Source organism: Vombatus ursinus, unplaced genomic scaffold (genome assembly GCF_900497805.2).
Source record: "Vombatus ursinus unplaced genomic scaffold, bare-nosed wombat genome assembly UNPS02014832.1, whole genome shotgun sequence".
Classification (NCBI taxonomy): domain Eukaryota; kingdom Metazoa; phylum Chordata; class Mammalia; order Diprotodontia; family Vombatidae; genus Vombatus; species Vombatus ursinus.
This window is the reverse complement of record NW_020954610.1, coordinates 61,814,560-61,839,073: the sequence shown is the minus strand read 5'-3', so window position 1 is coordinate 61,839,073 and position 24,514 is coordinate 61,814,560. Positions and strand designations below refer to the sequence as shown.

Sequence of the window (24,514 nt, the reverse complement as noted above, 5' to 3'; positions counted from 1 at the left end):
AGTACCCTGTGATTTGTACAAGGTAAAGTGTTTTTTCTTAAACTTTTATTCATTTTCATGTCTAACACTTATGTTGGCCATTTTAACTGTAAAAGCCCATTGGGCTTCTCTTCAGGGCCTGTCTATAATAACTCCCACAAGTCATGTCATTTTCCTGATGACTCCAAGCTTATTCTATTAAAAGTAAAGTTTGTGTTTTTTCCCCCTAAATGTATTATCTTATTATACTTATCTATATTGGAGACAAGTTCAAATCTGGAGTTAGACACGAACTCTGTGACCTTGGTCAAGTCATTCTCTTTCTACTTCAGTTTCTTTATCTGTAAAATGATAATATTAGTACCTATTTCCCACAGTTGACAATATAATATATGATATTATGTGACAATATATATGATAATATATGACAGTAAAATAAGATCATATTTGCAAAGTACTTCACAAACTTGAAAATGCTATGTAAAGGTTAGCTATTGTTATTATTATTTAATTTGATATTTCTGTCAACCAGCAGATAGTTGTTGAGTGCTTTTCTGTGTGTAAGAAACAGATTCCTTTTGAAGATACTCAAAAATATGAGTTTGCAAACTAGTTGCGGAAATAATTTTTGATCTTGTAACCTGGTTTCTCTGCCATTTTATTGAAATTCCTTTCTCAGAGGTCAGCAATAACTTCTTTATCACCAAGGGCCATGATGTTTTTCTCATTCCTTATCCTTCCTGATCAGTCTGCAACATATTCCTGTTGACTCCTCCTTTTTTTGATGTTCTCCTCCCCAGGCTTCTATGGTACTACACTCCCTTGGTTTTCTTTCTGCTGCTGTGACATGTCCTCTATTTCCTTTTATGGATGTTCCCAAGGCTGTTTTCAGCCCCCCCCCTTTTTTTCTATGCCTTCTTCCCTTGTAAATCTTATCCAGTTTCAACTATCATTCTCCCAAATCTACTATATATTTCTAGTAATGTCTCCCACTTATATTTCTAACTACCTACCACCGTCTCCATCTGGTTGTTCTTTTGGTACTGCAAACTCAACATCTTTAAAATCGAATTTATTATCTTTTTCTACAAATTGTTTTTCCTTTGACTTAGGAGCATAGATTTATAAATGGAAGGGACCTTGGAGACCATCTAATTCCCCCTCATTTTACAGATGAGCAGACTGAGGCCCAGGGAGGTGAAAAGCCCCTTCCCAGAGTCAGACAGGGAGGGAACCTCAGAGGGAATGCTTGAATCCAGGTCTTCTGAATGCAGAGCCTAACTATATGTCTGATTCATTCCTAGTTCTATTAACAGCACCACATTTCTCTTACCTTATTTGTAAGCTCTGAGGGAGCTTTGGCTCCTTTCCCTACCCTTAATTTCCCTATCTTCATTCCTGTTGCTTCTACCTCAGTTCAGGTGTCCATTGCCCCTCACCTGGGCTACAGTTATAGCCCTTCCACATCATGCCATTCCCCATCACAGTTTTGATATACTTCGGGTTGGCATAAGAACTTAAATGGGAATTTTGGGGGAGTTTTGTGGAAACGGCAGATAACAAGCAAAGGCCAGCAGACAACATAGAACAAGTTTAATGCATGAAATATATGTATAGTATTGTATAATTTAATCAACCCAAATTTTACAGTAAGGTACTGTAACTACCCCATAAAAGAAATGGAAAAAATTCAGACATCTTTTCTGGTATGAAGGGAGGGCCAAAAATTTTTACACAGATTTTCCAGGTTGCAAGAGGTGCTGGGCCATAACCCCTGTGATGTGGAAGAGATAATTTTATTTCAGTGACCTTGTAGACAGGCTTTCTTGCCTTCAGTCTGTGAGATTTAAAACTCCTTTGAGGAAAGGGCCCATGTATTTTTCTCAGCACCTTGTTTTTTGCTTTGCATTGAATTGAGTCCCATACCACCAACTGTTTATTGGACATTCCCAGCTGGAGGTCCTGTAAACATCTGAAGCTCAATAAGTCTAACACAAAACTCTTAGACCTCCCTGTCTTCCAGACTTTCCTGCTTCTGTCCAGGATCCCACCATCTTTTCAGTCATCCAGGTTCACAGCCTCAAAGTCATCCTTTTCCTTTGACTTTCTCTTATCTCTCATATGCAGTCCAATCAGAAAGTCTTGTCTGACCTACCGCACATCTCTTACATGCTAGAGGAGCAGGACGCTCCTCTCATGGCTACCACCCTAGTTCAGGATATCCCATTTCTAGCCCAGATGATCTCCATATCCTCCTAATTGTTCTCTCTGCCTTTCAATTTCTCCCAATTCCAGGACATAGTCCACAAAACTGCCAAAGGGATATGTACAGGCTATCTTCCATGCCTAGCGTGTATTTCCTCCTCCTCTACCACTCCTAGAATCCCAGGCCTAATTCCAAGCTCAGCACCCGTGCCTCCTTCTCTTGGAAGCTCTTCCTGGCCCCAGCTGCCAGAGCTATCCCTGAAATTACCTTGTATTTACTTTGTATATATTTTGTATCTATCAGTGTATCTATATATGGATGTTAGTTCCTGGAGAACAGGGACTGTTTCATTTTTGTATTTGTACATCCAGTGCCTGCCATATAGTAGGTACTTAATAATTGATTAATTGAATTACTATATTAATCATTCACTAAGATTAAACTTCCTGATGCACAAGACTGCTCACAATACTCCTTTTCTCAAAACTGTTTAATGGCTCTCCTTGACTCCTGGCCTAGTGTTCTTTCACCTGTACCACCTGGTCCTTCCCTATCGTTCTATATCCCATAACCAGTCAGTCAACAAGCATTTTACTAAGCACACAGGTCTAAATGGTCTTCATTCACTTTAACATCAAAATTCACATATTGATTCATTTTTTTCTTATATCTAATACTGAGCTGTTTTTAAACCCATACAAAACTCATCCAAGTTAGTTTATAGAACTGTCTTTTCAGATGGTGGAGGGGTGAAATTCAACAAAATACATGTGAAATAAGAGATATGTTTATGAAGGTATCTTACAAATAAATCCATTAATAATGGATTAAATCTAAGTCCCAGCTACCTTTATCATCCAAATGAAACCTAGATACACCCTGTGGGGCTTAGTGTAAAAAGCATCTATCACACATCTATTCTATTCTAATACCATCAACTGAAACTCAATCCCCAAAGTGGGTGCATTTTATAGCCTCCAGCTGGTGTCAGCCACAGCTAAGGCAGCAATAAGTCTGAGAATTCATCCTCAAAGTGGTTAAAAGGCTTTCAACCATAAAAAAAGAGCTGACTCCAGAAGGGGAACCTTTGGTCATGGAGAATCCAGCTGGTGGCTTAATTTAATTGATTCTCAGTACATATAGTGAAAACTTTGTTATGTGAGGACAACAAAATCAAAGAATCTACTCTTCTGAAAAAACAGTTTGGAATTGTGTAAGGAAGGTCACTAAACTGTTCACATAATTGGCCTACTGGCTTCTAGTCTCCTATTCCTTCTTCCTTTAACCTCCACTCAGTTGCCAAAATCATATTCCTCAATTAGCAAAGGCCTACCCATGTGACTTCTCTACTCAAAGCCATTCAGTGACTGCCCTTGAGGATAATACAAAGTCCTCAGCCTGGCTAAAAGTCTCTCCTAAATTTGGTTACAAACTACCTTCCCAGCATTAATTCACCTTACTTCCCTTCACACACTCTCTACATTCCAGACAAACTGAACTACCAGTAGTTTCTCTAAGTTAGCATTCCATCTTATGCCTCCCTAGATTTGTACAAGTGTGTCTCCCAGGCCCACTGGAATATACTATCTCCTCATCTCTACCTTCAGAATTCTTGTCTGGCTTCAAGACTCCACTCCAATGTTACCTCCTTTGTGAAGCCTTCTCTGATAGCCCATTTGTTTTTTTTTTTGTTTGTTTGGTTTTTTTTGGCAATTGGGGTTAAGTGACTTGCCCTGAGTCACACAGCTAGTGTCAAGTGTTTGGTCTGAGGTCGTATTTGAACTCAGGTCCTCCTGACTTCAGGGCCGGTGCTCTATCCATTGCGCCACCTAGCTGCCCCCGATAGCCCATTTGTTAATGGTTTCTTATTATTACCTCATAGTTATAGATTTCTGAATATATTAGCTGCTTAGTGGAATTAAGATTCTTGAGGGCAGGTACTATTTAATTTTTGGGTTTTGTATCCCTAATACCCAAAATAAAGTCAAACATATAGTGGCTAATTAATCTGTTTTTCATGAATTACCTATTTTTGTCTCTCTGCTTCTATCTCATTCTTTCTCTTTTTCACAAAATCTCAGAGTTGGAAGTGATACTAGGGTTCATATTACCAAGCCTTCCTGAAGTATGAATCCTCTCTACAAAATCTCCACTGAGTGATCAAATAGGCTTAGCTAATATGTCTCCAAAAGGAGTGAACTCACTGCCTCATGGGGCAGCTCACTTATTTTGGAATTGCTCTGCTAGGAGGTTCCTTCTTCATACAGAGCTGAAATCTGCCTCTCTATAACTTCTGTCCATTGGTCCTACTTCTGCCTTCTAGAGCTAAAAAAAAAATACTGAGGATCACAGGATTTAGAATGATCATATAGTTCAACCTTTTTATTGTACAAGGAAAAAAACTGAAGTCTATACAAGTGAAATGACTTGCTCAAGGTCACACAGGTAAGTTGCAAAGTTGGAATTTGAACCCAGGTCAATTCCAGCTCTAATATTCTTATTATACCAGCTTGTCTCTCTTCTACATGACAACCTTTCAAATATTTGAAAACAAACCCACTTACTGTGAGACAGCATGGTGTAGCAGACTAGGAGTAGAAAAATAAACCGGGTTTGAGTTGCAGTTCTGCCACTAACTAGCTGTGTCATCCATTTTCTATCTTTACTCCTTTGATTTGAAATTAAGTGAACCAAGAGGGGCTCAAGAAGCACCTTACATAGTACTCCAAGATCAATAGAAAATTCTTTACATCTAAAGAAAAAAGCTGGAGAAAATAAATGGGACAGTTTAATGAATACAAGTATACTAAAGGATGGAAGGAGATAGCAAGACTGAATAAGTTATTTGCCTCAGTTTCTATAGAGAAAGACATTATGGAGACTTATACTCTCAGATTTTCTTTTAAGGGGGATGGAAAAGGACTGCATTCTCTGATTGTCTGCCCCTCTCCAGAGTCCAAGTTGTCTCAAGTCTCTGGCATCCTTGGCTTGGTCTGTCGCACCATCAGCTAACTCTATGGTTCTAATATTACACTGAACTCCAAAACAACTTGGACTGTTACAAAGAGAGTATACAGCCATTATACCCAGACCTATAAGCCTTGTCGGCTGACTGCCTTATGAAAGAAGAGCTAGCTGCTTGGTTACAGGAGGAAAAGCCGTTACTGTACTTTGCTTCCCTATCTGGGACCAAAACCCTATTATTGTGGTGCTGTTGCCAAGGACCTAAAGCTCATAAACCACCAATCATTTCTTGCCAAAATGCCAATCTAATGCCTTCAGGAGCTACAAACTACAATCTGAAGCAGCAGATACTAGCTTCTCCAGACCCACTTAAATCGTTTTAGATTCTACCAACCCCACATCCACAGCTACACCAATCAAATTTCTGTCATCTCCCATAAACATGCCCCCTCTAGCCCTAATGATTGCCACAGATCTCTGGCAGCAACACCTTAAACAGCCAATCTCCTTTTTAAGTTTCTACTTACTATGGACCTCAACAGTCTCACTAACCAGGCCATTCTACTCCATCACAACACTACCCTTGGACCAGTGGACTAAGAAGCACAGGCAGCTTACCGCATGGAATTAGAAGCTGCTTCTCCTTCAGTCCTCAGATTCAAATGCCACATGGTTCCAGATTACCCAGTCAGCTATATCTGAATGAGGGTTCAGATAAGCTAGGGGAGAGATCCTTAAGCTTGCTCACCCAGAATTAGTTCTACAAAGAATACTACACAAGGTGTTCTGGTATACTTCATTTCTGACCAGATGCATTTCATGATTGGCAAGTTCAAGAGATGTATTGCTTCTTTGCCTTTTGGCTAAAATCAAGTGGCCACTTCCTACTTTCCTGCATAATTTGCTTTCAACTAGCCTTTAAAGGATCTCCATGGAAGGAGTGCTTGAACTTTGGCCTAAACTCATCTCCTGTCTTCCTTAAGCTCTAGAGGCTGTTTTTATTTTCTGTGAACTACTGAGACCTCTCCTGGCCATGTCTCCTAAATATTCAATTCTATTTCCATCTCCAAAGTCTCTTGGGACTGGGCCTACAAATTCTTACTCTCAGAGTTTCCAGGGAGCTTCTCAGAGCTCTAGAACCTTCTTTCTATACCAGAACCCAGAACATAGTTGTGATATGTATCACTCACCCCACCAGACTTTGGTGCTGTCATCTCTTCTGAGCACAGAGGGCCATGTTCAGCCATTTCCCATAGGCCAGGAGACCTGACCTGTTGCTTTCCTAATTCAGAAAATATTTATAAAGTACCTACTGTGTTCAAGGAACTATGTCATGTACTAGGAATACAATGATGAAAAACCAACACTGCTCTTGATGTTACATTTTATACACACACACACACACACACACACACACACACACACACACACACAGACAGATAAGAAACCGAGGTCAAGAGAGAGGTGAAGTGACCTGCCAAACAAGAAACAGAAGTGAGACTCAAAAGCAGACCCTCTGACTCCAAATCAAACACTCCTTTCATCATACGAAGCTGCTTCTCCAAAGAAGGACTTAAATAAGCAGAAATGAGGAAAAAGTACATTCTAGTCATGGATAGGGTTTATGCGAATGCATGATGTAGGACAGAACAGGATGCAACAGAACAGAACAGAGTGAGACTGAGGAGCTTCCTACTTTAGCTTAGTGAAAAACACAAGAAACTGTAGCCAGTCTGCACTTCCCACAAGCCATCTTTTAACTAAGCTTGCTAGGCACTAAGTCTCCAGGACCAGACAAACTACAAACCCTATGAATCCGTTCACTTGTCAACCCCGAAATCCAGTATCAGGCTGTTTTACTGATCCTTAAAGATATCATAGAGCAGAGTACTCAAGGGCTAAATAGTCTCTGCCTCAGCAAGGCTGTCATCCAGCTCTAGGAGATGTAAATGCAAACCACTGTGCTAGGCACTGGAGGGAGATATAAAGTTGAAAAGTTTTTATCTCAGAGAGCTTGTAACACAGTGGGGAGGTTTGGTACAACATGATACACACCAGTGGTGTCAAACTCAAATCGAAACAGATCCCTGTGGGCACATGTCAACTTAGAAAACCACAAATTAACAACATCTATGTTGTATTTGTATTTATTTTGTTAAACATTTCCCAATTACATTTTAATCTGATTTAATAGCAATCAAGTATTTTGCCAAGGTCAGTAGATTGTAAGTATGACACCTCCAATGTATACAAAGATGCATAATACAAGGCAGAAGCCAGCAGAAGAAACCTCACACCCAGCCTAGAGAAGCTCAAAAACTTTTAACTGAAGCCCTCTCTTAGTTGGAAATGTCTTGAGAGACCCCACTTTATAGCATTATGAGTATGGGGCACTGTGAGAGCTGTAGTGACTTAGCAGAAAGGAAAGATGAAGGATAGTGAAGTAGAGCTATCCAGGAGGCAGAAATGCAAGTGAGGCTCAGAAGTGAGGTCAGGGTCAAAGACATACCGCAGATTTGGAGGCCAGCAGTAGAAATAGCACACCCCAGCCCAAGGAAGCTCAAGAAAGACCAGCAAGAGGAGCTGTCTGCTGCTTTTCCTATGGGCTAATGAGGAATGTATGATGTGATTTCCCTTAAGATTGGGTCAAAAATTGCCAAGAAGCTTAAGAGTAGATAGAGAAAGAGGTCAGTAATTATTCTACAATAGGAGTTTTAAACATTTTTTTTGTCATGAAACCCAATTGTTGGCTGGTGACCATTTAGCAAAATAATATTTTTAAAGGTATAAAATAAAAAGGATTATAAAGGAAATAAATTGTAATGAAATAATTACCAAAATATATTTTTTTAAATTCACAGACCCCCAAGTCTATTGTATAATAACTGAGGGGTTAGTTACAGTAACTGAGTAACAGTTACTTCCTTAGGAGTAGTTGTCCACTAACCCTGTTAGGTCATCTCTTCTCATTGTGTGGACACCCTCTTCCCTCTGGAAGAGCCAATTTTGTCTTCTGAGCTATCTCTAGACCCTTTTAAGGTCCCTGAACCATTCCTAGAATCAGGGAATATTGGAACTGGAAGGAACCTCAGAAATCACCTAACTCATTCATTTTACAGAATGGGAAACAGATTCAGAGAAACAGAGGGATTTGCTGAAGATCATATAGTAAGCCCTATCAAATATCTTCAACATTCAAGAACTAGTTCCAGCCATTCCTGAATTATTTCCTAACGCAGAATTCCTAAGGATGCTCACATCCCTCAGAGCTGATGGAAGAATTTGGGGGACTAAATATGAGGATTCTCAAGTGGCCTTCATAAATATATTGGAATGCAGTGGCTTCCTCTGGGGTTCAATCTGTGGAGCTCCTCTAATGCCAAATTAAGGAGTCTTGACTTTAATCAGCAACAGGAAATTCATGATTACAAAGGTAGTAAAGATAGCAGAGCTGTAACTCAAACCATCATTATTTCTACTATACTAAGAACCCATTGAACATTTTTGAGAAAGGGAGTGATCAGTCTTGCACATAAGGAAGATTAATCTGGGTGAATGATTAATATAGTAATTCAATTAATCAATTATTAAGCACCTCCAATGTGGCAAGCCCTGGGTGTACAAACAAAAATGAAACAGTCCCCATTCTCCAGGAACTAACATCTATATGTTGATATACAGATAAATACAAATATATACAAAGTAAATACAAGGTAATTTCAGGGGTAGCTCTGGCAGCTGGGGTCAGGAAGAGCTTCCTGGAGAAGGTAGCACTGGGGCTGAGCTTGGAATAAGGCTAGGGATTCTAGGAGGTGTAGAGGAGGAGGGAATGCACTTCAGGCGTGGAAGACAGTCTGTGCAAAGTCAGGGGGTACATGGGAGGTGGGATATCATGTTTGAGGGACAGCATGTAGGCCAATTTGGCAGGACTATAGAATGTATGAAGGGAACTGTAGTATAATAAACTTGGAAAGGCAGACTGGAAGTAGGAGCTAGATTGTGACAGGTTTTTTAAAAAGAATTTGTCATTGTTCCTAGAAGCAATAGGGAGCCATTGAAACTTCTTGAGCAGGGGAGTGATGGCAGGGAGCCATGAGAGGAGTGTGATGTAAGAGATGTTGTGGGGTTACTTCGTAGGGCCTTGGGGAAGTCACTGTATCTCTTTTGAACCTCCATCTCCTCATCTCTAAAATGAATGTGTTAGACTCAGTAATCTTCCAATTGTTTTTTATTTCTATGATTTTTTTTTTCCAACCAGAGATGTGTACTATTATGGCCCATTTTGCATTTGGGTAAGCATGGCTTTTCTTTTTTTTTTTTTGATTAAATTTTATTTTTTTCTGTGGGCAAGAATGTATTTTTTCTCCCTTTCAACCCCCTCCCATTTGAACAAAGAAAAATAAAACCCTTGTAACAAATATGCATAGTGAAGCAAAAAAAAAAAAATTTCCCATATTGGCCATGTCCAGAAATGTGTATCTTACTCTGCATATTAGTTCATTGTCTCTGTCAGGATTCTAAATCATTGGTTCCATGGAATTGTGGTTGATCATTGTGTTGATCAGAGTTCTCTTTGTCATTGAAAATTATTTGTTTTTATAATGTCGTGGTTACTGTAGAAATTGTTCTCCTGATTCTGTTGACTTTGTTCTGTATCATTTCATACAAGTCTTTCCAGGTTTCTCTGAAACCATGTCTTTCATCATTTCTTACTGCAGAGGTGTCAAACTGGCAGCCTGAGGGAGTGTGGTGAGAACCATATTAAAATGAAATTGGAAAATGTTTAACAAAATAGGTAAGAATACAATACAACATAATGTCAAGATGTGTTTTTCTAAGTTAATATGTGCCTATAGGAGTTTGTTCGAGTTTGACACCACTGTCTTAAAGCTTAATAGTGTTCCATTACATTCATATACCATAATTTGTTCAGCCATATTCCAACTTTTGAGCACCCTCACGATTTCCAGTTCCTTGCTGCAACAACAAAAAAGCTGCTATAAATATTGTTGTATGTATGTGTCCTTTTCCTGTTTCTTTGATCTCTTTTGGGTAATAGGCCTAGAAGTATTATTACTAGGTCTAAGGATTATGACTTTATGTGTTATAAATGGGCCTTAACATGAAGATTCTAGAATTTCTTTTTGGACTTTATCAAAATAGCTTAAAATCCAAAATTTAAATATAAATGTTGATTATATTGTTGTTGTCCTCTTTTGAGCCCACACCAAGGACAAGTTTCTTATTTCCTCTTGTTAAAATGTATAACCACCTCTGGTGGTGCACTCACAGGTTGACTGGATGACTAACCCAGATTCCAAATACTCTATGGGCCTGGAAGAACCCTAATCTTTTATTACCTTTAATGTCCAATCAGAGAATGTAATTAGCTCAAAGCAAAGGCATTTATTGAGATGACACCCTAAGAATAGTAGATATAAAACATTGTCTCCATAAACCTAGAGCATACTCTCCCATAGAATGGTGTACTGGCCGCGCGCCGACCTTCTGCCGGCCGCACGCCGGTACCCTCTCCTCCTATAAGGAGCACACTACCAGAGTCATACTCACTTCCGAGTCTTCGGTCCTCAGCCGGATAAACACACAGAGACGAGCCATCGGGAGGCGCCAACACCAGAGCTTTATTCAGAGGCCATCACAGCAAGCCATCATAGCAAGCCCAAGCAGCAAGGCCAGAGCAACAGGGCAGGAGCCAGGAGAGAGAGCGCGTGATCTGACCACGCTTGTTCCTAAATACCTACCTAGCCCCTCCTCCCCAGCCCACTTACTAGCCAATGATTGTAGGGTCAGATACCGGAAGGGGCTGTCTGAGTTTAGCACACCAAGGAGGAGGGAGTGACGTAGGAGGCTAGGACCGGATACAGGGAGGAGGCATCTGGGATTAGCACATAGACAGAGTACGTGACCTAGGAAGTCAGACTCAGACACTGGGAGGAGGGGTCTGGGTCAGTGCTGCACAAAGGGACCCAGGAAGTCAGGAAGGTCACAAGAGGCGTCTGGGGATGACGTTGCATATAGGGAGGGGACTAAGCAAAGGGAACTCAGTCCTCTGCCATCCCACTCCCACATGGCACCTCCCCTTGCCTCAGGAGCTCAAGCTCCGGCTACTTCCTTGCACCCAGCTTATCTCACATAGCACTGCCCACTGCCTCAGGGCTTCTCCGTATCCAGCCCATCCCAGTTCACCATGACTCTGCCTACCACAGCCCCTGCCTCGACTTCCAAAATACCCAGATCTTACCCTACTCTTGCCACAGTGCCCAACCTGGTAGCTGCCAACATCAGACAGTCCCTCACAGAATGGGGACTCACGGAAAGTTCCCTTGTAGAACAGCACTCATATGGAGAAGTCATATGGCACAGGAAACTTAACACCTCCAGGTCTCGGGCTCAACAACCTTTTCTCCTCATAGTGTCTTCATGCTCTTCCCCCTGGGCACAGTGTCCCCCCTCTATAGATAAGCTCAGTTGGGTTCTCTGGACCTGAGCTTCTCTGCATCTTGACTCCTCACAGTAGGGATAACTTTTGGACACGCAGCTCCTCCTGACTTATGTCTTGACTATTGCCCTTGGCAGCTATGTTGTTTTTTAAAGTACTCTTTCATTTCATCATAGTTGGCCCAATAACTTCTTCACACCTTGTAGAAGGGTTAACACTGCTTTACAATTCTGTCACCTGTTCCTTATCTTCTATAATTTTGGCAGATGGGGAGAGGGGATTCCATCTATTGGGGGTATCCTCATCAAATTTCTCCCACTGCAAAGGATTTAGTTACTTTCAATAAATTGATTACGGGATATTTTCAGCTGTAGGTGATAGGAATGGAGTTACAGTTCCATTCCAGCTTTTTCTCTGATGTATGAAGAAGCAAGTAGTGTTCATATGACACTTTTTAGCAACAATGACAAACAATAATAGCATTTATAGCACTTTAAGTTTTGCAAAGCACTTTACAAATATTATCTCATTTTATCCTCACAACAATCTTGGGAAGTAGGGGCTATTATTGTTCCCATAATTGAGTCAGACAGAGGTTAATTGACTTACCTGGGGCCACATAGCTCCTAAGTGTCTGAGGTCAGAGTTGAACTCTGGAGTCAGGAAGGCTCCAAGACTAGCACTCTAATCACTATACCATCTAGTTGCCTTAGTAGGAAGATGATAAATTTTAGGTTTTTAGAGCTGGAAAAGACTTTAGAAATCATATTTTCCAACGCCCTCATTTTATAGATGAGGAATATGAGACTCGATGAATTAAAGTGACTTGCCCAAAAGTCACATTAGATAGTAGGATGGGCATTCAGACCTAGATCCTATGATTTCAAGTACAGGCAGAGGCTCTTTCCATTACATAATGCTCATGAACCTATGTTTTATGATCTCAAGGAAGAATGGACCCTACTCATCTCTGTACAAGAACAGGAGAAACACTGTCATGGTTCATGGTGCACAATGTTCTGTTCTTGAAAACACTAAGAGATTCTTCATGGAAAAGCAAATTGGTTGCCCTCATGAGTAGCCTCAGGTTATGTTTACTTAAATCATCCATAGCTTTTTATTAACAACCTTTTATATATCTATAATCTACAGGCTTATATAAGTCATTTGTCCTTCTCGAATGTTTATAGTTTCATTTTGTACAGCTTCCATAAAAGAAATGCTATGGCATAAAGAATGTTTTTTTATTGTAGTAAACATTTGTTGGATTGTATTTTTTTAGGCCTGGGTGCAGGGCAGACAGCTTTGGGTTTACCTGGTTTCTGGGGATACTGAAGATGTTTATGATCACTTCTGTTGACAATTCTCAAATTCCAACACTAGGAGCTAAGAGTGGAAGCCCTACTTCCTTGAAATATCCTTCTTTGAAGCAGGCCTTTCTGAATCCTCAGATATATCTTTTAGAATACATTACCATGCAAGTAATTTGGGAGCCAGAGTCTGCTTTTAAAATGTTTTTGAATAAGTTTAAATGTTTAGACCATTGTAGAAATTTGTTAGCTTAAAAAAAGTATGTGTTAATGCAAGCTAAAATCCTTTAGCATATGGATTAGATTTTACAGATTTGATAAATCAATTCATAGATTGTTGAGGGGAGGCTGTTTAAAACTAAGGAAATGACTTATACTGAATGCTTCAGTCCATGTCTGTGTTCCTGGTTCACGGTTTAGTAGCCATTTGCCTTTTGGACATTTATGGCAGTTCTGTTGGCAGGCCCTCAGTCCTAAGGTTTAAATGAAGTTGGTCTGGTCATAGGGGTCTATCCTATAATATACCCCACTGTCTACAGGGTAACCGTGCCCTTTGGGGATGTGTGTGTATGTGGGTTTAAGGCACAATAGTGGCCTCATGGTCTGGGATTATGGGAATCTTCTTTGCCTATCATCCTGGCTGGGGCAAAAAGACAAGATGATCTATAAAAAATTTAAATGAACTCCAACTTTTTTTCACGAGCCCTTTCTATTCCCTACCTCTCTTCCTCATCTTTTTTTCCATATTAAAAAGCATTACTTTGAAATATACCTTACTGGTTTCTTTTATTTCTCAAACTTCTTTTGTGTCTTTTGTGGCAGGTTCCCTTGGTGTTCTGTCCCATCTGATGTGAAGAAAGAAGATCACAAATATTCTGATTTGGTATAGACCCAGCCACATGCAGACAAGTGACTGACATGGGCAAGGGGCATTTATTGCCCTGGAACCCTGGAGACCCCAGAGGAGGTTATGTTCCGAGGTTATGTTCCTCTTGTCCAAAGCAAACCTGAGAATTCACAATTCATCTCTGTCTGGGACATCAGGTTAGTTTTAAGACGCTTCTGGAGAGTACTGGGGTTCAGACTTTGGAGGTATGGGTTTGGGGTTCACTTTATATTAGCATGAACTTGAACCCTGCTGGTTTGCCTAGAATTCAATTCCTCTGGCCTGTGTGTCATTCTTGTGGAGTTAGGAGTGGCCTCAAACCACACTAACCTTTAGGACCCTGTCTTTCCCTCAATGTGTCTCAGTATGAGACATTCCACATGCTTGGATCCAGACCTAGGAATCCAGCCTCTGTCTAGGCTGGCCCTTCCCAGGGGATTAGAAAGTTGAGGAGTATATTTGTGGGACAACAGAAGCCACTTGGACTTGTAAGAGTCCTGAAACCACTCAGGCTTTATAAGGCTTACAGTGAGGTTACCATATAACTAAAATTGTATTACCTGAAACTGGATTTCAGCCCCCAGATGATAAGAATAAACTTCAGTCAAAATAATCAAAAGTATAGACAAGATTTATACCAGATGTACAAAATAGAATTTGTTCGTCAGATTTAAAGTTGTAAGGGACCTTAGAGATAATCCAGTCTAACTCCCTCATTTTACAGATGAAGAAATGATTCCAGAGGAGAGGTTAGTGACTTGTCCAAACAGGTTCTTTTTGTTGTTTGTCCTTAATTCTCCAAGAGGACCATAGCATCAGGATGGTGATGCTGTGACTTGCAAGTGAATTGGAATTAATTGAGGGAGGGCTGTGCAAAGTCACCAGCCTCACTTTCTCCTCCAGAGCCACCTGGGTCCAGTGGCAAGATATAGATCAGGACTACTGAGATGGCCCCAGATGCAGTGGGCTCCATACAGGTACAGATTCTGACTCAGGTTCTCTGACACAAAATGCATTGTTTTTTGTCACATTCAGAAAATTAGGTAGCTACTGTTCTTCTGGTAGGTTTGTAGGCAGTCGTGTGACTCTTGAGTGTCCAAAACCAAAATTCTTGGCATTAGATTGTACTCTCCTGGGTAGCAGAGACAGTTATTTTTGGACAAGTACAATACCTGCCACAAAATGTTGTTTATGAGTGCTTAATAAATGTTATTTGCTTAATCTCTGACTACAGCTATGTTTATCTCAGCTGTTTCTTTCCCTCCAGGCTGCCTCTTCCTCCTCCTTTTCATTGTTATCCAAGATAAGACAGATTTTTTTTTTCGCCTCACTGATTGAGTGCTTACACAACTCATATGGTTTTGACTTAGATAACTGTACACCAGATTTCTTATATACCTTTCTTACATCCCCCACAGTCCGGGAAGCCCAGTCGGTCGTCAGTCAATAAGAATTTATTGAATTAAATTTATACTGAATTTCCACATTGTAACCACCAGGTGTCGCCTTAATTTCAGAGAAACTGCGTGCTGTCTGCCCGAGAGCTCCCACCCCAGGGCAGTGACACTATTAGCTGTGGTTGGAATGGGTAGAAATATCAGACGCAAAGAATCCTAAGACGTGCATCTAGAGCTAGCTGAGGGGCCCTGTTGGTTGGCCTGACTTTGGCCAGGGTTCACTTTTAGGGGGAAGAACCTGAGTTTTTAATCTCCATTTTTTCTTTTTGATGAAGGAATTCCTCAAGGTCTCATTTATATTTCCTAGTAGTCATGATATGATTCATGATATGATAAGTCATTCTTTAGGAATAGAGCAGTACCCTTAGAAAGGAATTAGACTTACAGGGAGGAAATATAGGAGCCGTGGTTCAAAGAGGGAGCATAAAACTGGAAGTGAAGACTTTGGGGCCCAGTTCAGGTGCCTTGTTGAGGACTTGGGGTAAATTATATTCCATCTTTCACTTTGTTCCTGTTGAACCAAAAGAAATGTCCTTTTGGCCTTGAGTTGGAATGAATTTTCATAGTTGTAAGTCTGCTTAGTGGCAAAGATTGATTAAGCACCTCTGCTGCTGAGCACAGTGGGGCAATGTACAATCCAATCAGCAAGACAAAGGAACAGATAGTATCATAGCATATGGAGAGGAGCTCAGGGACCATCTGGTACAATTGGTCATTTGGCAGATGAAGAAACTGAGGCATAGGGTGGCTAAGTGACTGGAGGCCAGACAGGTAGTAAGCATTAGAAGAGGGGTATGACTCCAAAGTCAGGGCTTTTCCCACTGGCCCACCCTGCTTCTGTACTTCTCTCTTCCCTAGATGAAGTAATATAAACCATAAGTGGTTATATGACATGGGCTTGGAAGTTGCAAAGACAAGAGAGGAGAGATGAGGCTCACAAGCCTTTGTAGCACTAGTAGGGAGATAAGAATCCCATTGAAGTTTGTTGGAAAGCTGAGGGGCCTGCAGGGACCTGGAGATATAAAAAGGAGTGAAAGGGAAGGCATATAAAGCAAAATAGAAAATATCACCTGAAAGCCTTCTAGGAATGCATGTTTCCAGCCAGCCCCTCAGAAAAGGGTGTCCTGAAGAAAGTAAAAAGATGAAGGGTTTAGTGGGCGGGAATAGATTAGCCTTGGGGTTCTAGGTCACCTTTTAGAGAAATGGACTTATTGGGGACTGTGGAACAGACAGACTATTCCGAGAGGGCCCTGGGAAAGTGTAGGGGTGAAGATGCCAAGGGGGTCTCAGGGGAGAGATGCTTGGAAGGATGGGTGTGTATTAAGACTCCGGGAGAGATGTGTAGCTTTCTGGGAAAGCTGGTCGGGCGCTGGGGGTATCCAGGGCCTTAAGGAGAAAGAGTCACTGCAGGCCATTTTGGGTGAGGGAGCCGGGCACCCCATCTGCGGGTCTCCCGAGGGGGCCGAGCCCTGTCCCGGAGGACGGCACTGGTGGGAGGCAGGAGGCGCCGCTTCGGGAGGGTGGGGCCGGCAGGGGGAGGAGGAGGGGCTGCTGGGGCGGGGGCGGGGGCAGGGACCGCGGGAGGGAGGTGCCGGGAGGGGGCGGGCGGCCTGCCCCGGGAGTCGCACTCGGCCGCCACCGGCGCAGCGAGCAGGGACGGGCCCGGGCCGGGCCGGGTGGACCTGGCCGAGCACACTGGGGCCCGGGGTCCCGGACGGCAGGAAGCGGCAGCGAGCACAGGTCGGGACACCGGAGAAGCCGAGCGCCACGGAGCAGAGCCGGGACACGGGTGGGGCCGCAGCCTCAGACCGGACCAGCGCCCTGGTCCGCTAGGTCAGCTCCAGCGGGAGCCTCGGGAGAAGCCTTTCCAGGGACATTTACCCTCTCCTTCTTTCCTCCCTTCCCTCCTGCTCCCTGGCCTAAGACCCTTCCCGACACTGACACCCGCTCGTGCCTCCTCCTGGTCCATTTCTACCTCCCTCTCCCGCTTATCCCCTTCAACTGTGAGTACGATCCCCCCAGTCCCCCAGGCCGCTTCTCTGAACCCCTCTGCCTCAGCTTCAGTGCCCCAGGCCCCGCCCCCCCCCCCCCAGCCCTACACTCCTGCCCCATCTTAGCCCCAGATCCCTTTCTTCTCTTTAGTTTTAAGTGCCTGGGGTTCCCTCAGCTTTAGACCTCTTTTTTTTCTTCAGCATAAGGCCCCTCTTAGCTCCTCCTTTCTTAGGCCCCCTTCCCCCAGCCCCCTTCCCCCACCCTTCCAGCCCCAGGCCCTCTATCCTACCATAGCTTCAGGTCCTCTCATCCCCAACTCCATCCTTACTTTCCTTCCTGGTCCTTTTCTCTAGCTTTCTATTTATCTTCCTTTTCTATGCCTAAGCTGTCCCAGCTTCGGTCTCCCCAACTATCTCCTAGTTCCCCTGCCCTAGCCTTATGCCTTGAGGTCTCAGTCTGGGGTTTGTGTCTTTCCCTTATAGGCCAAAAGGGACTTCAGAGTTCAGAGGCTGTGGGGCAGTTGCCTTCTCCTCATGGCGCTGCCCCCAATCCTGTTGATGCTGGCAGCCTTGGTGGGTGGGGCACGCCCCCCTGAGCCCCGGAATCTAACACTGGCAGTGGTGCTGCCTGAACACAACTTAAGCTACGCCTGGGCTTGGCCACGGGTAGGCCCTGCTGTGACACTGGCCATGGAAGCATTGGGGAGAGCATTGCCAGTGGACCTGCACTTTGTCAGCTCTGAAATGGATGGTGCCTGCTCTGAGTACCTGGCACCATTGAATGCTGTGGATTTGAAGCTATACAATGACCCTGACCTTCTTCTGGGTCCTGGTTGTGTGTACCCTGCTGCTTCTGTGGCACGTTTTGCCTCACATTGGCGGCTGCCCCTACTGACTGCAGGTGCTGTGGCCTCAGGCTTTGCAGCCAAGAGTGAGCACTACAGAACATTGGTCCGCACTGGGCCCTCTGCCCCTAAACTGGGCGAGTTTGTGGTGACATTGCATGGGCACTTCAACTGGAGTGCGCGTGCTGCTTTGCTGTATCTGGATGCCCGCACTGATGACCGACCCCATTACTTCACAATTGAAGGGGTCTTTGAGGCCCTACAAGGCAACAATCTCAGTGTGCAGCATCAGGTGTATACCCGGGAGCCAGGTGGTCCTGAGCAGGCTACACACTTCATCCGGGCCAATGGGCGCAGTGAGTGTAGCTTGGGTCTCCACTTGGGGTTGTGTAGCTAGAGATAGGCATCATAGGGGTATGTAGGGGCACAGTGGGGATTTCAGGAACTTGTGAGTAAAGATTGACATTGGGGAGTCATATAGACAGCTTTAAGATGGATATGGACAGAAATGGGCTTTGTGAGGGGGAGAAGTGATTATGAGGGGAAGCATCTGGGTATTGTGGTTGGAAGACTAAGGGAAATTGTGAAGATGTAAGAAACAGGAGAATGTGGGAATAGTTATGTTGTAGTAAGACAGATTTAGTTGTAGGGAGGAAGGGGGGAGCGGTATTGGGCTCCATGAGGTTTTTGTGGCATTGTGGGAGGCATCGAATATTTGAAATGAAATTGTCCTATAGTTTTGGATATGATGGTCTAAACTCTAAAGGGCACTCTTCCGTTATTTCCAGATGCCTTGTGCCTTATGTAATATTCTTTTCAAGCTAATATCCTTTGCGTAGGGTGCAATAAGTTGGGTCAAGGTTGAGTGTGTTTGGTTGGGAAAGCTAGCTGGGATTTAAACTTAAAGAAAGTTTCTAAGCTCATGACTCCTGAATTGTACTTTTCCTTCTACCCCTCCTCTCCTTCCCAATTCTCCTCCTATCAAAAGCAAAATGGGGGACTGAGGGAGAGAAGGAGAAAGTAGGGAAAGTGGGAATGTGTGAGACAGGAGCTGGGGATAGGGAGAAACTTGAGGGTAATACATCCCCTTCCTCTGGGGTCAAGCTATGACTTATGCCAGATGTTCCTTATGGCCCAGGGTACTTGCAACACACTCCTGGGAAAAGGGATGTATCATCTGGGTACTTAAATGGATCAAGGCTCTCACTTTTCCGCTTAGGGGGAATACAGAAAATAGAAAACCTGCAAGCCCCAGGAGAAAGGGCTAATTTGGAGATGCTGGATGCCATTCCTAAGGGTACTCCATTTTTAAATACCTGCCCTCAGTTGTGTACATTTGTGGCCCCCTGGAGATGCTGCATGAGATCCTGCTTCAGGCCCAGAGAGAAAACCTAACCAATGGAGACTACGTCTTCTTCTACTTGGATGTCTTTGGGGAGAGTCTCCGTGCCAGCCCCACCCGCCTCCGAGGTCGGCCCTGGCAAGACAATCGCACAGGGGAGCAGGCCCAGGCCCTCAGGGAGGCCTTTCAGGTAACATGGATGGGAGGTGGAGGTGGGCTAGGTCGGCCATGGGAAAGAGGAAGAGGGAGAGAAGTGTTTCCTGGTAGGGCATTCCCAGGGCCAGAGTATGGATTCTTAAATGAAAATGCTCCATCCATTTCCTTTAAGTCATTTTCCTGTGGCTTTTTATTATGGTGTATGGCAAGATTCTTACTGAATACCTACTATCTGCCCAGTTGTGTGTTAGGCTTCTGTGGAGGAGATGAAGGGGAAAAAAAGGCACATTTTCTGCCCTTGGAGATCTTATTTCCTAGTTGGGAAACAAAGTATACATAGTGCAGTTAGCTAATGATGAGGCAGTTTAAGATACTGTGCCAAAACATGTGGCAAGTGGTGTTGGAGTTGAAATGAAGTGGAATTCTGTATGGGCAGAGGTCCCAGTGAAGGCCAAGTAGATGAAATGACACTTAAGTTGGGCTTCGAAGGTGGGTCATAAAGATAGAATAGGTTCAGGGATGGAAGCTGGGGAAGGTGTGGACAGCATGAGCAAACACAAAGAGGTGAGACAGGGTATAGCATTTGTGGGGAAAAGTGAAGAGACCACCTTGGCCAAGGAGGGCTTATTGTGGTGAGTGGTGGGAAATAAGGTTATGTAAGTAAGGTCAGATTATGGAAGGCTTTGAATGCCAGGCTAAGGAGTCTGGACTTTATTTGAAGTAGTTAGTGCAGACTGAGGGGAAGTTTATGAGGAGATGAGTGACTTGATCAGAGTTATCTTTAGGAGAATTGTTCTTGTCAGTGGCATTGGGGATAAAGTTGAGAGGGAAGCACCTGAGTTTAGAGACACCAGTTAGGAAAGGCTACAGCAGTCCTTCAAACCTCAGGTGATAAGGGTAAGGATAGTGTTTATGGAAAGGAAAGGATGAATGCAAGATAATATTTTGCTTGATGAATCTCCAGTGCTTGGTCATTGGTTGGATATTGGAGAGATGGAAAATCAGCCACAGCACTGAGGATTTGAGTGTGGGGAGAATTGGAGTACCGTTATTAGAAATAGAAAAGTCTTTAGGGAGAACTAGTTTTGGAAGGGAAGATGTCAAGTTTGGTTGTGGAAATACAGATTTTAAAATAAAAGCAAGACACCAAATTAAAGATGCTTAATAGGCAGCTCTATGACCAGAGCTCAGGTAAGAAGGCTAGGGGCGTGGGGACTAGAGTTGGAAATTTGGGGATCCACCCCATCCCTTTTCTCCCTGTTGGCAACATTTCTTTACCACTGCTCTGGGTTGCTCTGTAAAGCATTGGTACTTTTCAAGTGTGGCCTTGATGAAAGCTTTTGTAAGCCTGTTCTGCCTTTGGGGGTTTATATTGTAAAGGAATCGGACAAAAGCTGGAAGGAAAGGAGAGAGGCACATTTTTGGAAAAGAGGTAACAACGTGAGGCTGAGGCATGAGGCCTATTCTATGCATCCTAAGAGGACCTGAGGAAGCTCATGGAAGCAGGAAAAAATAGACCTGGAGGGTAGGGGAAGTAGGAATGATGGCAATGTGGATGGTAATTGGGCATGAGAAGGAAGAAATCAAGCCAGGAAATAGGATATGAGAGAACATAGAATTGGATGGAAAAGAATAGAGGAAGACCTAGAAGTAAGACTTAGAATACTGATGTATAGATGTGTGCTTTTCACAGAATGGCAAAATGCCTGTAAAATGAATTTCTATCCAGACACCTTTAGGTTATCTGTAGTAGCTAGGTGACACAGCCAATGAAGTCCTAGGCTAGAAGCCACAAAGACCTACATTCTCTTCCTGCTTCAGACACTTCCTAGCTTTGTCAGCCTCAGTTTCCTTATTGATCAGTGTGGAGATAAATATGTCACAGGATTAAGTGAGTGAGGATCAAATGAGGTAATATATGCAAAACACTTTGTATAACCTTAAAGCCCTCTATAATGTTAGCTATTAATGGAGAAGTACAGACAACTTAAAAGTTATTTACATTTGTAAATAGCTTTTGCCTGGACTTGAAAACTGGTGTGTCTATTTTGGGAATTAATTTTAAATGCACTATTGAAGCCACAGAGATGCCTTGGAATAGAAGGAATTGGGAAACTGTCCCGAATCTGCCCCTTCCTCTCATCAGACACATGCATAGCAAAGATTGTCTCTGGGAGCACCCACATAAATAGTACTGCCCTCTGGATCAGGGAAGGTGGGTAAATGGTAGGAGTTAGAGACAGTAGTCATTGTGGTATTGTGGAGGGAAAAATAAAGCACTGGATGAGGAATTAGAATACCTGGCTTCTAGTCCTATTTCTTCCAATTTGTGATCTTGGTCAAGATATTTAATATACCTCAGCCTCAGTTACCTCATCTGTAAACTGAGAATAAAATACTTGCCCTCTCTGCAGTTGTGGGGAACTGATTAGGTAATATGGGTGAAAGGGCTTTTTAAAAAAAGTTTTTTTTTTTTTAACCACCAGCCATTGGCTTAGGACAAAGTAAATGGTGATATATGGTTAGAACAGGTAATTAAGCAGTTGCTGTTAATAAGCCTGAAATTGAGGTTTGTCTCTTATAAACTACATATACAAAATATGACTTTAGTGACTTGAGTTTAAAGTATATAAAATTCTATTTCCTTCCAAGTTTCCACTGTAATATTGGAGACATGTTCTCCCAGCCACCTTCTTCTGGATCCATCTTCTGCCCTGTCTTATCCCCTCAACATACATATACTTCAAATCCTCCATAATGCTTGTCCACACAGGGATGATATCGCCTTGTCTTCTCCACTCCCTGCTTGGAAACAATTATGTTTCTTCTCTTGCTGAATTTAAGCCTTGATTGTTCAGCCATATCCTTGAGGCTATTTCTTTCCTTCTTTCTTCTGTCTCTGTGGGACTGTTTTCTCTGATTTCAGCTAGTGACCTGATGAGTATTTAAAGAGGGATCTAGGCACAGTAGATTGTTGGGAGCTAGCTAAAAGAGTTTCAAAGTAGAAATTGGATCTGATAGAAGAGAAAGGGTAGGGATAAAAATGGATGCACCTAGCATAATGTTTATAGTGTTTCAAAGGTTCCATCTCTCAATTTCTGTTCTTTCTCTTCATGGACTGGGAAGATGTGGGAGGAGGGTAAGGGGAACTTTGGGCAACATCAGAGATACCCCCAGGGTTTTATATGGGTCTGCAGTTGGTGTGACTGCCCAGGTCACATCTATTTAGTCATGACTTTGGAATTGGTTATTTCTTCCTTTTTTTTTGGCTTTTTTTGTTTTTGCCTTTTTTTTTGTGAGATAATTGGGGTTAAGTGACTTGCCCAGGGTCACACAGCTAGTAAGTTTCAAGTGTCTGAGGCCAGATTTGAACTCAGGTCCTTCTGACTCCAAGGCTAGAGCTCTATCTATTGCACCACCTAGCTGCCCCAAGAAATCATCTTCTTTTTTTTTTTTTTTTTGGTGAGGCAATTGGGGTTAAGTGACTTACCCATAATCACACAGCTAGGGAGTGTTATTTGTCTGAGGTTGGATTTGAACTCAACTCAGGTCCTCCTGACTCCAGGGCTGGTGCTCTATCTACTGCACCATCTCACTGCCCCAGAATTTGTTATTTCTAAGGGTTGAATTGGTAGCCATTCTTCTCTGAATTGTAACGTTTTATATGACCAAAATTGTGGACATCAAACTTGACTTATGTGTACGTGTGACTGAGAGTTATACATTTACTTGGGCAGCAACTGGATAGGACAGCCCTAGGATGAAGAAAGGAGAAGTGGGGAAAGGGGGGGGAAGGGGATTGGGAATTTGCTTAGAGAGAAGCTGAGCAAGCAGGTCACATAAATGAGGTAGGTAGGCTAGAAGACAAACCCAGGAAGATTAGCTAAGGCAGAGAGAAGCAGGCAGGTACTGTGGGTCTAAGGTAGGCAAAGGGCCAGAGTCCTTTGACATCAAGCAGCGTGGATCAGATAGCCACGGCGCAGACACTGAGAAACAAAAGGATCAGGGGCTCAGTGTCTGAGCAGCATGGAATCAAGGAGCATGAGCTTGAGACTCTGGGTAGCAAGAGGTCAGGATCTAGACAGTGAGTCTGAGTAACAGGTACAGGGCACTAGCTATAAGAACAGAGCTTCACACTGAGCTAATCTTTGTAAGGCAGAAATTCCCTGTGTATGGTAACTCCTTTCCAGGTCTAGATCTGGCCTTAGAATGTGGGCAGACTTGAGCCAGCATGCAGAAGATAATAGGCACACCTCACAGAAAATGTTTTGGGATAGGCGTGGGTGGGGAGGTTCATGGTTGGATCTCTGCCTGGATAGCTATAAGAGATTGGTCCTTGCCCCCAACACCTCAAATTATTTCAACCATTACCATTATATCCCTTTCCTTCCCTCTCACCAGTATTGCACAGCAGCATTTCTTCCTTGTGTCTAGAATTACTCACACATGGATCTTCTTTTTTGGAAAAAAAAAAATTAAATAGATTTTAGTAATATCTTTTGTTTTTATATTTATATAATATTTATATAGTTATTTCTAGATATAACCCCTCTTTCCTTCCCTATTTAACAATCTTTTAATCAACAAACATTTATTAAGCACAATTATGTGTCAGGCACCATGCTAGAGACAGAAACAAAAACTAAACAGCCCCTGTTTATTCTATTAGGGGTGACGTATATGGGGAAATTGGACCTCCCCTTGTAACAAAGAGAAGCAATTAAGCAAAAACAACCTATACATAAAACTCTTGGGAGAGAGCATGGATGATGAGGGCAGAACATTGCATACATTGTCAGATGTGGTCATTGTATAGGTTGTTTTTGCTTAATTGCTTATCTTTGTTACAAGGGAAGTTCTAGTTCCTTTTAGGGTCTACCTGTATATGTACTTGTTGTCTCCCCTGATAGAATATATA

General features: G+C 42.8%; 1 protein-coding gene across 2 annotated transcripts in view; it reads left to right on the top strand.

Annotated features, from left to right (window-relative positions):
* Positions 1-16,993: 16,993 nt before the first annotated feature.
* The window catches only part of NPR2 (natriuretic peptide receptor 2), an 18,816-nt gene continuing 11,295 nt past the window's right edge, over positions 16,994-24,514 (top strand). For both annotated transcript variants that reach the window (XR_003567082.1, XM_027839609.1), the window contains exons 1-3: positions 16,994-17,095; positions 17,737-18,454; positions 19,425-19,630. Coding sequence is in view for 1 of the 2 variants with exons in the window: in XM_027839609.1 (XP_027695410.1) it covers positions 17,788-18,454; positions 19,425-19,630 (873 nt within the window). In the remaining variant the exon portion in view is untranslated. The remainder of the gene's footprint in view (positions 17,096-17,736; positions 18,455-19,424; positions 19,631-24,514) is intronic.